Source organism: Pristiophorus japonicus, chromosome 15 (assembly GCF_044704955.1).
Source record: "Pristiophorus japonicus isolate sPriJap1 chromosome 15, sPriJap1.hap1, whole genome shotgun sequence".
Classification (NCBI taxonomy): Eukaryota; Metazoa; Chordata; class Chondrichthyes; family Pristiophoridae; genus Pristiophorus; species Pristiophorus japonicus.
Genome location: NC_091991.1, coordinates 174,492,107 through 174,505,723, shown reverse-complemented (window position 1 = coordinate 174,505,723; position 13,617 = coordinate 174,492,107). Strand labels below are relative to the sequence as shown.

The 13,617-nt window shown below is 48.8% G+C and overlaps 1 protein-coding gene across 6 annotated transcripts in view; it reads left to right on the top strand.

Moving 5' to 3' along the window:
• shmt1 (serine hydroxymethyltransferase 1 (soluble)) overlaps positions 1-13,617 on the top strand; it is an 87,826-nt gene that overhangs the window by 52,795 nt on the left and 21,414 nt on the right. For all 6 annotated transcript variants that reach the window (XM_070901312.1, XM_070901314.1, XM_070901313.1 and 3 more), the window contains 3 exons: positions 1,543-1,688; positions 5,231-5,346; positions 9,019-9,179. In XM_070901312.1, coding sequence (XP_070757413.1) covers positions 1,543-1,688; positions 5,231-5,346; positions 9,019-9,179 — 423 coding nt within the window. The remainder of the gene's footprint in view (positions 1-1,542; positions 1,689-5,230; positions 5,347-9,018; positions 9,180-13,617) is intronic.

Here is a 13,617-nt window from a genome sequence, read left to right as displayed (position 1 = left end):
GGGATAAGGGATTATGGGGAGCGGGCGGGGAAGTGGAGCTGAGTCCATGATCAGATCAGGCTCGAGGGGCCGTATGCCTACTCCTGTTCCTATTTCTTATGTTCTGATGAGATGTTTCTACTTGTGGGGGATTCTAAAACGAGGGGCCATAAATACAAGATAGTCACTAATAAATCCAATGAGGAATTCGGGAGAAACTTTTAAGATGATTGGTAAAAGAACTAAAGGCACTGGTTAGGATCTGGAATGCCCGGCCTGAAAGCGTGATGGAGGCAGACTCAATCATGGCTTGAAAAAGGGAGTTGGATAAGTACCTGAGAGAAAAAAATTGCAGGGCTACGGATAAAGGGCGGGGTAGTGGGACTGGCTGAAGTGCTCTTGCAGAGAGCCGGCACGGGCTCGACGGGCCCAATGGCCTCCTTCTGTGATGTAACCGTTCTATGATTCTTTACCCAGAGAGTGGTGAGGCTGTGGAACTCGCTACCACAGGGAGTGGTTGAGGCGAATAGTATAGACACATTTAAGGGAATGCCAGATAAACACACGAGGAAGAAAGGAATAGAAGGAGATGCTGATAGGGTGAGATGAGGAGGGACGGGAAGAGGATCGTGTGGAGCATAAACACCAGTACAGTGACACCAACCAGTCGGGCCGAATGGCTTGTTTCTCTGCTGTAAATTGTGTGTGAAAGTGCAGACATGCTGCAGTTGGATTCGGTACCCAGGCTCAGGAGTGGTGGGTGGGGGGTGGGTGGGGGGGGGGGGGGGGGGAGGGTGGGTGGGGGGTGGGGGGAGGTGGGGAAGAGCGAATTAGATGTAATTCCAGCTCCCGATGGCTCAATCTAAGAATGAGTTAGACTGGGAGATGGTGACGATGAGGGCCTTCGTTCAGTGTGGGAGGGGTTATTGACCCTTGACCTGTGCTGAGAATTTTGGGAAAAATTCCCATCCTTATTTTCAAATCCTTCCATGGCCTTGCCCCTCCCTATTTCCATAATCTCCTCCAGCCCCACAACCCTACCCCCAAGATGTCTGCCAGCCCCACGAGAGGTCTGCGTTCCTCAAATTCTGCCCTCCTGAGCATCCCTCATTATTTTGAGTGATAAGGGAATAAAGGGTTATGGGGAGCCGGCCGGGGAAGTGGAGCTGAGTCCATGATCAGATCAGCCATGATCTTATTAAATGGCGGAGCAGGCTCGAGGGGCCAAATGGCTGAGTCCTGCTCCTACTTCTTATGTTCTTATAATCGCTCAACCATCGGTGGCCGTGCCTTCTGTTGCCTGGGCCCCAAGCTCTGGAACTCCCTCCCTAAACCTCTCCGCCTCTCTACCTCTCGTTCCTCCTATAAGACGCTCCTTAAAACCTACCTCTTTGAGCAAGCTTTTGGTCACCTGCCCTAATTTCTACTTGAGCGGTTCGGTGTCAAATTGTTTTATCTCGTAACACTCCTGTGAAGCACTGCGGGACGTTTCACTACGTTAAAGGCACTATATAAATGAAAGTTATTGTTGCTGAGGCAGATTTTTGTTTTTTTCCCCACCAGGTGTATGAGATCATTAAGAAGGAGAAGAGTCGTCAGAGGCTTAGTTTGGAACTCATTGCCTCCGAGAACTTTGCGAGCCGAGCGGTGCTGGAAGCTCTGGGCTCCTGCATGAACAACAAATATTCCGAGGGGTACCCCGGGCAGAGGTACGGCATCAGCACTCGCCCTGCCTTTAATGACATCATTTCTTTGCTTGCCTCTGAGCCGGAAGGTCGTGGGTTCAAGTCCCACTCCAGGGACCTGAGCACAAAAATCTAGGCCGACACTCCAGTGCAGAGCTGAGGGAGCACCGCACTGTCGGAGTGCCGTCTTCCGGATGAGACGTTAACTGAGGCCCCGTCTGCTCTCTCAGGTGGATGTAAAAGATCCCATGGCACTATTTGGAAGAAGAGCAGGGGGAGTTATCCCCGGTGTCCTGGTCAATATTTATCCCTCAATCAACATAACAAAAACAGATTATCCAGGTTATTAACACATTGCTGTCTGTGGGAGCTTGCTGTGCGCAAGTTGGCTGCCGCTTTTCCCATATTACAACAGTGACTACACTCCAAAAGTACTTCATTGTCTGTAAAGTACTTTGAGACGTCCGGTGATCGTGAAAGGCGCTAGAGAAATCCAAGTCTGTCTTTGTTTCTTTCAACATGACGGGCTGAGACTTAAGGGCAGGACAATGGGCTGCAGGCCAAGATGGACCAGTCAAATCCTTCAGCCCTCCCAAATGCCACGGAACAACAACAACTTGCATTTATATAGCGCCTTTAATGCAGTGAAACGTCCCAAGGTGCTTCACAGGAGCGATTGTCCAACAAACAGTAGATGGGAGGAGTTTATTCTACCTCATCTAATTTACCTGTTGGCTCACTTTTTGTGGCCTTCAACTCTTCAATTACAACAGCGACTGCACTCTAAAAGCACTTAATTGGCTGTAAAACACTTTGGGACGCTGAGATCGTAAAAGGCACTATATAAATTGTGAGTCTTATTTTTACTGCCCTGGGGCTTAAACAACAATGGACGTCGTCTCCTGACCCTCAAGTGCCGATTGATCGATATCCACATTAACATTGCCTGCAGTTGAGCCTGCACCAGTCCCTCGACCAATCCCAGTGCCGTGTTGTCCGAGCCTAGCTGAGTAATGGTTGATGGAGTTGACACTGCGGAGAACTCCCCTGCTCAGACCGGAACTGAGCAGTGGCCGTTTTCACTTCACCAGATCTTTTGGGCCCTATCTCAGGAGGCTGGACCCCATGCGGCCCCCCTTTACATCTGGTGTTTGGGGAGGGGAGAGGTGTTTGGGGAGGGGAGGGGTGTCCGGGGAGGGTTGGGGAGTGAGGGGAGGGGTGTTTGGTTTGGGGAGTGAGGGGTGTTAAGTTTGGGGTGGGGAGGGGGAGGGAGTGTGGGGAGGGATGGGGTGGGAAGGATGTGAGGGGAGGGGAGGGGTGGGGAGTTTGGGGTGGGGTGGGGAGGGGTGTGAGGGGAGGGGTGGAGAGTTTGGGGAGGGGAGGGGAGTTTGGGGAGGGGAGGGTGGGAGTTTGGGGAGGGGTGGGGAAGGATGTGAGGGGAGGGGTGGGGAGTTTGGGGGGGAGGGGAGGGATGGGGTGGGGAAGGATGTGAGGGGAGGGGAGGGGTGTTGGGGGAGGGGAGGGGAGTTGGGGGAGGGGAGGGGAGTGGGGAGTTTGGGAAGGGATGGGATGGGGAAGGATGTGAGGGGAGGGGTGGGAGTTTGGGGAGGGGTGGGGTGGGCAGTTCGGGGAGGGGTGAAGTGCATGTAGCTCTGGGTTTACAATGCAGTACAGAGGCGCTGAGCACAGACGGGCTCCTTGTTTTTATGGGCCTACGAGTCCAACAGATCCTACAAGTTACATAAGAAATAGGAGCAGGAGTAGGCCATTTGGCCCCTTGACCCTGCTCCGCCATTTAATAAGATCATAGCTGATCTGATCATGGATTCAGTTCCACTTCCCTGCCCGCTCCCCATAACACCTTATTCCCTTATCGCTCAAAAATCCGCCTTAAATATATTCAATGCCTCCACAGTTCTCTGGTGCAGTGAATTCCACAGATTTACAACCCACTGAGAGAAGAAATTTCTCCTCATCTCAGTTTTAAATGGGCGGCCCCTTATTCTGAGACTATGTCCCCTAGTTTAAGTTTCCCCTGTGAGTGGAAATATCCTCTCTGCATCCACCTTGTCGAGCCTCCTCATTATCTTATAAGTTTCATTAAGATCACCTCATCTGAGCTCCAATGTGTATAGACCCAAACTACTCAACCTATCCTCATAAGTCAACCCCCTCATCTCCGGAATCAACCTAGTGAACCTTCTCTGAACAGCCTCCAATGCATGTATATCCTTCCTTAAATACGGAGACCAAAACTGTACGCAGTACTCCAGGTGTGACCTCACCAATACCCTGTACAGTTGTAGCAGGACTTCTCTGCTTTTATACTCTATCCCCCTTGCAATAAAGGCCATCATTCCATTTGCCTTCCTGATCACTTGCTGTACCTGCATACTCACTTTTTGTGTTTCATGCACAAGGACCCCCAGGTCCCGCTGTATTGCAGCACTTTGCAATTTTTCTCCATTTAAATTGTCATTTGCTTTTCCATTATTTCTGCCAAAGTGGATAACCTCACATTTTCCCACATTATATCCCATCTGCCAAATTTTTGCCCACTCGCTTAACCTTCAGCCATTAGGAGGGCAGCCAGCGTAAAGACCAAATTCTGGGTGCAAACAAATCTTTCTAATGCAAAAATGATGTTTTTTTTCCCTGTCCCAATTTGAGCTCCAATTGTCGTTCACTTGACTGAACAGAGCTGCCATTGTAGGAACAAGAATTCAGCCCCTCGAGCGTGTTCCTTCATTCAATGAAATCATGGCTGATCTGTAGCCCAACTCGATTTACCTGCCTTAGTTCCGTATCCTCTAATACCATTACCCAACAAAAATCTATCGATCTCCGTTTTGAAAGCTCCAGTCGACCCCCAACATTAGCAGATTTGTTGGGGGGAAAAAGTTTCTGATTTCCGCGGCCCTATGTGTGAAGAAGCAAAAGAAAAAGAAAGACTTGCATTTATATAGCACCTTTCACGACCACCGGACATCTCAAAGTGCTTTACAGCCAATGAAGTACTTTTGGAGTGTAGCCACTGTTGTAATGTGGGAAACGCGGCAGTTAATTTGCGCACAGCAAGCTCCCACAAACAGCAATGTGATAGTGGCCAGATAATCTGTTTTTTTTGTTATGTTGATTGAGGGATAAATATTGTCCAGGACACCGGGGAGAACTGCCCTGCTCTTCTTCGGAATAGTGCCATGGGATCTTTTACGCCCACCTGAGAGGGCAGACGGGGCCTCGGTTTAACGTCCGAAAGACGGCACCTCCGACGCTGCAGCACTCCCTCAGCCCTGCACTGGAGTGTCAGCCTGGATTTTTGTGTTCCAAGTCCCTGGAGTGGGACTTGAACCCACAAACTTCTGACTCTGAGGCGAGAGAAAGTGCTGCCCACTGAGCCACGGCTGACCCTGAAAGAGATAAAGCAAGCTGTGCCGAGACTCGGGTTATCTGTAACTGGCCCTTCAGGAGCTTCGAGAAAACGTAGTTGTTGTTCTCCAGCAAGTCTTTTCTTGTTGGTCATGTGGCCTGTTTTGACGCGGTGAATGCCTTGTTTTGCTCGCTAGGTATTACGGCGGCACTGAGTGTGTGGATGAGCTGGAGAGGCTGTGCCAGAAGCGGGCGTTGGATCTGTACTGTCTTGACCCACAGAAATGGGGAGTCAATGTCCAGCCATATTCAGGTAAACTCATTCTCCCCTCGTTGCCCACACATTTCACCCCTCTACCGAGGGCGCCGACTCCTCCCAAGGGTTACCCAGCCCACTCAACAGAGTCAAGCCTCGTCTTGTATGAGAACGGGTTTTAGCCTGTATGATCTTGCCTTGACTCTACACTTTGTAGAGTTCGGACTTGTGAAACAGAACAACACAGACAGAGGGGGGAGAGGGCGGGCGGGGGGGGGGGTCTAAATTGGGTTGTGGACGCCGTCGCATTACCGCTGGCAGGGGGAGGCGGCAAACGGGCGACAACGTAAGCGGCGTCGACACCTCGACCTCCAACTATTTTAGTTGCACCTGTAAGTCAAATTTAAATCAAGTGCCCCCTGATTAAAGGGGGTGGGGGGGGGCACCAAAACCGACACATTAAACAAATGAACTTTTAACAATAATGGTTAAAATTAAAATTTGGTTGCCGGGGGTGACGATGCACTCCAGTCCCTCCGGCGCCCACCTCTCGCGGAAGGCCGCGAGCGTACCGGGGGTCACCGCGTGCTCCATCTCCAGGGACTCTCTGGCTCGGATGTAACCGCGGAAGAGAGGCAGGCAGTCCGGCTGAACGACCCCTTCGACCGCCCGCTGCCTGGACTGGCTGATGGCCTCCTTGGCCGTGCCCAGGAGCAGTCCTACGAGGAGGCCCTCCGACCTACCCGCTCCCCTCCGCACAGGGTGACCAAAGATTTGGAGTGTGGGACTGAAGGGCAACCAGAATTTGACGCCTTGACCTGCATTCAGTCGGCTCTTTGGCAGAGACGCCAAGAGGCAACGCTGTGCTGGCTAACGTCACCCGCGTGGTGACATCATCCAGCGTATAACGTCTCTTTGACGCCTCTGTCATGACATTTGCTTTGTACGGCTGCCGCACAAACAGGCGGCCGTATAGCCAAGTAAAAGTGGTAATTAAAGAGCGGTTTTCGGGCCAAGTCGTCCAGAAAGGAAGGTACATTTTTCTCTCTCTTTATTTCTGCATGTTTCCATTAGTTTTAAGAATGGGGAAGTGTGTGTGTGTGTGTGTGTGTGTGTGGATTGGAGAAGTTTTAATTTTTTTTTTCTAACTTTTTTTTCTAGCCTCCCATTGGGAAATTCAGTCAGCCTCCTGAGCTCCCCCCGGAGGATGAGTGTGCAATGACACTTTTTAGCGCTGCTCTCTCGTCTCTAGGCGTAAAATTTAATTTCGGACTTTGAGGCTGCACCTAACGCCCGGCGGTAAAATCAGCAGTCGGGCGGTAACACTGCCTCAAACACGGCCATAACCAATTTCGACCCCAGGATGTTTTGTTTCCCCTCACGGGGCAACCTTTGCTTAAAATTCAACAGAAGAGAACAAGTAACTCTCCAATAGTATCAGTACACAAGGGTTCCAGTACACACCCGCCCCCCTAAGACTTAGTTTATTCCCTGTATGCTGAAGCAATTTTAAGCAAAACTCACATGTAACTGATGCTACCGGTGGTCAAGCGGCCAGTAATTAGTCCGTGGCTCTTTGGCCCTCCTCCACCGCAGCCTCCACTGTCCTCTCACACCTCTGTTTATACCTAAAAAGGTTGGCAACTTGCCCACTCTGTAAAGCCAGAGTTGTTTTTTTCCCTCCTCAGCAGGCAGTTAATTAAATACATAAGAATTAGGAACAGGAACAGGCCATCTAGCCCCTCGAGCCTGCTCCGCCATTCAACAAGATCATGGCTGATCTGGCTGTGAGCTCAACTCCACTTACCCGCCCGCTCCCCGTAACCCTTAATTCCCTTATTGGTTAAAAATCTATCTATCTGTGATTTGAATACATTCAATGAGCTAGCCTCAACTACTTCCTTGGGCAGAGAATTCCACAGATTCACAACCCTCTGGGAGAAGAAATTCCTTCTCAACTCGGTTTTAAATTGGCTCCCCCGTATTTTGAGGCTGTGCCCCCTAGTTCTAGTCTTCCTGACCAGTGGAAACAACCTCTCTGCCTCTATCTTGTCTATCCCTTTCATTATTTTAAATGTTTCTATAAGATCACCCCTCATCCTTCTGAACTCCAACGAGTAACGACCCAGTCTACTCAATCTATCATAAGGTAACCCCCTTATCTCCGGAATCAGCCTAGTGAATCGTCTCTGTACCCCCTCCAAAGCGATTATATCCTTCCTTAAGTAAGGTGACCAAAACTGCACGCAGTACTCCAGGTGTGGCCTCACCAATACCCTATACAGTTGCAGCAGGACCTCCCTGCTTTTGTACTCCATCCCTCTCGCAATGAAGGCCAACATTCCATTCGCCTTCCTGATTACCTGCTGCATCTGCAAACTAACTTTTTGGGATTCATGCATAAGGACCCCCAGGTCCCTCTGCACCGCAGCATGTTGTAATTTCTCCCCATTCAAATAATATTCCCTTTTACTGTTTTTTTTTCCAAGGTGAATGACCTCACATTTTCCGACATTGTATTCCATCTGCCAAACCTTAGCCCATTCACTTAATCTATCTAAATCTCTTTGCAGCCTTTCTGTGTCCTCTACACAACCCGCTTTCCCACTAATCTTTGTGTCATCTGCAAATTTTGTTACACTTCACTCTGTCTCCTCTTCCAGGTCATCTATGTATATTGTAAACAGTTGTGGTCCCAGCACCAATCCCTGTGGCACACCACTAACCACTGATTTCCAACCCGAACTCTCTGCTTTCTGTTCGCCAGCCAATTCTCTATCCATGTAAATACATTTCCTCTGACTCCGCGTACCTTTATCTTCTGCAGTAACCTTTTGTGTGGCACCTTATCGAATGCCTTTTGGAAATCTAAATACACCACATCCATCGGTACACCTCTATCCACCATGCTCGTTATATCCTCAAAGAATTGCAGTAAATTAGTTAAACATGATTTCCCCTTCATAAATCCATGTTGCATCTGCTTGATTGCACTATTCCTATCTAGATGTCCTGCTATTTCTTCCTTAATGATAGCTTCAAGCATTTTCCCCACTACAGATGTTAAACTAACCGGCCTATAGTTACCTGCCTTTTGTCTGCCCCCTTTTATAAACAGAGGCGTTACATTAGCTGCTTTCCAATCCGATGGTACCTGTGTGATGTTTTTTTTCAATGTCCTTATCAATAATCCGTTCATTAAAAATTTTCCTTTAAAGACATCGTTGTCATAGATGGTATCATCAATTCCTCGGGATATCTTCACTGCCTGTCCCAAGGTCGGTTACTCCTTTTATCTGAGAAAAGTACAGCTTTTGCCTAACTATAACAGTTCCCGCAGAAGCTTCTTGGCTTTGCAAGGTCTGCTGGTTTACAGCATTTGGTCAATGTTAAAGTGCGGACATTTTAAAATGGTGTATTCTCACATATTGGCGCCTCGAGCCCCTTCTTTACTTGGCGGCCGAGACATTCAGCTGTACCACCACGAGTGGAGGCGGGGCCTTTGCTACTCCCCACCCGGGCAGTCTCGTGCCACCTTGGCAGAGGTCAGGCACCAGAGAGGACCACTTGCCCCCCCCCCCCACCGATGGTTTTTCTTGGAAGGAAGAGGATCGACTGGCAACATTTAACTTCAGCCTCCTGGGTGCTTCGGAATGCAAATGGTGATTTTGAAAGAGTGGTGGTAATTAATTATCTCTCTCTCTCTCTCTCTCCCCCTGGGTTTGGTAGGCTCACCGGCAAACTTTGCGGTTTACACGGCTCTGGTGGAGCCGCACGGGAGGATCATGGGATTGGATCTCCCAGATGGTGGTCACCTGACCCATGGCTTCATGACCGAGAAAAAGAAAATCTCTGCCACCTCCATCTTCTTTGAGTCTATGCCGTACAAGGTAAGAGGATTTGGATGGTGTCTCCTGCCACGGTACTGAATTAGCGGTCAATTCTGAACTGTCCTTTGACCTTTTTTAGAACTCTGAAGACATCTCGCAGAATCATACAACGCAGGAAGCCATTCGGCCCATCGAGCCTGTGCTGGCTCTTTGAAAGAGCTATCCAGTTAGTCCCACTCCCCCCGTTCTTTCCCCGTCGTCCTGCAAAATGTTTTCCTTTTCAAGTCTATATCCAATTACCTTTTGAAAGTTACTGTTGAATCTGCTATCCTTTCAGGTGTAATGTATTTGCTTCATGGGTTCCTTGCTTAAGAATTCATAGCAACACATTGCTATTAAGAACTAGTTGGTTTATTGGTAAAGGTTTAACATTCCCTGTACATTACCAGTTCATCCACCAGGCTCACAACCACCTGCCTCATCGTGGATCACCTGAACCCAACTGGTTGGGGTTTTATTGAGTCTTGTGAACGTCACGTGATTGGCTAAGCTACTCAATACTCAACAGCTCCAGAAATATTTTGGTAGAACCTAAATCAAGTGGCCCTTAATTAAAGAGGGGCACTAAAACCGACAAAATAAACCAATTAAACTTTTAACGTTAATGGATCAAATTAAAATTTGGTTGCCGGGGGTGATGATGCACTCCAGTCCCTCCGGCGCCCACCTCCTCGCGGAAGGCCGCGAGCGTACCGGTGGACACCGTGTGCTCCATCTCCAGGGACACCATGGCTCAGATGTAACCGCGGCAGAGAGGCAGGCAGTCGGGCTGAACGACCGCCTGCTGCCTGGACCGGTTGATGGCCACCTTGGCCATGCCCAGGAGCAGTCCTACGAGGAGGCCTTCCGACCTGCCCGCTCCCCATCGGTCAACAGCTCTGCACACCAGTGAGCATGTTCACAGGTGTGTATGTTACATCGGGTAAGTGCATTCCAGATCACAACAACTCCTACATGACTTGATTTGAGAAGCGATATCTGCCTCAGTCTCCTGTTGACGTGCTGGGAACTGGAAATATAAATGCTGTTGCGACTTCATTTTTAAGAGACGTGTGCCAGTAGGTAACGCACTTGCGCACATCACGCCATTGACGCCTGGAGCCAAGGTTACTTCACCAATCCCGTCTGCCCCGTTATGGTGAGGCGTTAAACCCAGGCTTGGGTGTTCCTCACCGGGAGAGAGAAAGAAGTGGGATTGGGAGGTACCGGGGACTGTAGTCACAGTTGTAATGTGGGGAAATGCAGCAGCCAACTTGCGCACAGCAAGCTCCCACAAACAGAAATGTGATAATGACCAGATAATCTTTTTTTGTTATGTTGATTGAGGGATAAATATTGGCCAGGACACCAGGGAGAGCTCCCCTGCTCTTCTTCGAAATAGTGCCATGGGAGCTTTTCCGTCCACCTGAGAGGGCAGACGGGGCCTTGGTTGCCGTTGTTGCATGGGTCAGTCACAATAGCACTCTGCCCTTTGTACCATCGCTGTGTGCGTGAAGGTCGCTGTTTGGATTATGACAGTTGCATATTTATTTTGCACACACCTTTTTACCGAGCGTTCTTTTATGATCAGAGCATTGACTTAAAAGCACAGAGCTGGAATGTTGATGGCTCAGGTAGTAAAATGAGGCTCGTGAACCCATTAGTGCCTATGTGACCGCACTTTAATGTATCTGCAAAATAAAAACTAGGCTGGCCTAATTGAGAGAAACAGAAGCATCAGCACTTTTCAGTCTTTTCCTCTCGCATGTTTGTTAACACTCAAATATTGTATTTTTTGTGCTCAAAAGATACAACACAACAATAACTTGTGTTTATATAGCACCTTTAACTGGATAAAATGTCCCAAGGTGCTTCACAGCAGCGTTATAAGTCAAAATAAATAAATTTGACACCGAACCACATAAGAAGCAATGACAGCAGGTGACCAAAAGTTTGGTCAAAGAGGTAGGTTTTAAGGAGCATCTTAAAGGAGGAAAGAGAGGCGGAGAGGTTTAGGGAGGGAGTTCCAGAGCTTCGGGCCTGAGCAACAGAAGGCACGGCCACCAATGGTTGAGCGATTATAATCAGGGATGCTCAGGAGGGCAGAATTAGAGGAACACAGACATCTCAGGGGGGGTGGGGGGGGGGGTTGTGGGGCTGGAGGAGATTACAGAGATAGGAAGGGGCGAGGACCATGGAGGGGTTTGTAAACAAGGATGTGAATTGTGAAATCGAGGCGTTGCTTAACCAGGAGCCAATGTAGGTCAGCGAGCACAGGGAGTGATGTGATGAAAGATGAAAGAAAAACCTTGCATTTATATAACACACAAACAGCGAATGCTGGAAACTTTCAACATGTCAGGCAGCCTATGTGGAGAGAAAAACCAAGTTAATGCTTCAGGTCTGTTTCAGGAAAAATGTAACCTTGCATTTATATAACGCCTTCCACCTCCTTGGGACATCCCAAAGGGCTTTCACACGGATTATTTTTGAAGAGCAATTGCTGTTGTTGCGTAGTTAAATGCAGCAGCCAATTTGCAAATAGCAGGATCCCACAAACCATCAGTTTTCCGTGGTGTGATAGCTGAAGGATACATTTAGGCCAGGACACCATTAGAACTCCCACTCTTCTTTAAATAGCATCATGGAATCTTTCATGACTCCCTGAACAAGCAGACGGGGCCTCGATTTAATGTCTCATCTGAAAGACGGCACCTCCGACAATGCAGCACTCCCTCAGTATTGGCGCTGGGCGTGTCAGTCTGGATTATGGGCTCAAATTCTGCCATGTGGCTGAAACCCATGACCATCTGACTCGGGCAAGGGTGCTACCACTGGATCAAGCTGACACTTAAGAGTCAAGACCCTTGATGCAGGACACAAGCAAGGGAGATCAATTAAAAAGCAGTGGGTATATAATAACAAGCTTAAAAGCGTGACGATTGCTGAAGGAGGGAAGCCTGAGGGAGATGAGATGAGTTCTAAAGGGAAAGAATGAATTAGACTAGGGGATTGTATGAACTCTACCGCCCGTGTCCTAACTCGCACCAAGTCCCGCTCACCCATCACCCTTGTGCTCCCTGACCGACATTGGCTCCCGGTCTGGCAACACGTCAATATTAAAATTCTCATCCATGTTTTCAAATCTCTCCATGGCCTCGCCCCTCCCTATCTCTGTAATCTCCTCCAGCCCCACAGTCCTCTGAAAACTCAGCACTCTTCCAATTCTGGCCTCTTGCGCATCCCTGATTTTAATCATAGAATGGTTACAGCACAGAAGGCGGCCATTCGGCCCGTCAAGCCCGTACCAACTCTCAGCTCGTCCCACTCCCCGTAGCCCTGCAAACCTTTTTCCTTCAGCTACTTAGCCAACTCCCTTTTGAAAGCCATGATTGAGTCTGCCTCCACCACCCTTTCAGGCCGTGCATTCGCTGTGTAAAACATTTTTTTGCTTGCATCGCCTTTGGTTCTTTTGCCAATCACCTTAAATCTGTGACCTCTGGTTCTCGACCCTTCCGCCAATGGGAACAGTTTCTCTCTATCTACTCTGTCCAGACCCCTCATGATTTTGAACACCTCAATCAAATCTCTCTCAACCTTCTCTGCTCTAAGGAGAACCCCAGCTTCTCCAGTCTATCCACATAACTGAAGTCCCTCATCCCTGGAATCATTCTTCACTACCCACTACCGAGATTAAACTGACTGGCTTGAATTTGCTGGGTATATCCTTACTCCCTTTTTTGAACAAGGGTGTAACATTTGCAATTCTGCAGTTCCCCTGCACCATCCCCCGTATCCAAAGTGGATTGTAAGATTATGGGCAGTTTCAGGAAGTTGGGACTGTCGGAGCCTGGAATCATTAACATGGATTGAGCCGAGAATGTGTTTACTATAGAGGGTTCAGTAGCTGTGTCTCAGATCAGTTGAAGGTCAAAGTACAAGTTGAGCTAAACTCAACGTCCGTTGTAATGAGGTTGGTAGAGGGACAATAACAGTAGGAGCTAGAGGGATCACACAATACTTGGTCCTTTCACTTGTGTGGTATGGGTTGTGTTGAATCCAACTAAGCCAGTGGGTTAATGGTCACTTCTCTCCTGATCTTTGGTACAATCAGTTGATGCAGTCTCCATTTTTGTTAGGCAAGAGTTACAGAACCAAGGTGGGTTGGAGTTTATGTTGATGGAGTGATGTGAAGAGGGGTGGGAGAAGGCTCTGGTGGAGCATGACCACTGACTGGCATGGACCTGTTGGGCCATATGGCCTGTTTCGATGCTGTAAATACTTTGTAATACTTTGAGATACAGATCAGCCATGATCTCTTTTGAATGGCAGAACAGGCTCAAGGGGCAGAATGGTCTCATCCTGTTCCTAGATTTCATCGTTTCCCAGTAAAAATCCAATACAGTTGGCACCAGTTTTCATTGGTGAGGCAAAGTGGCACTGGGGGGAATGTGATAGG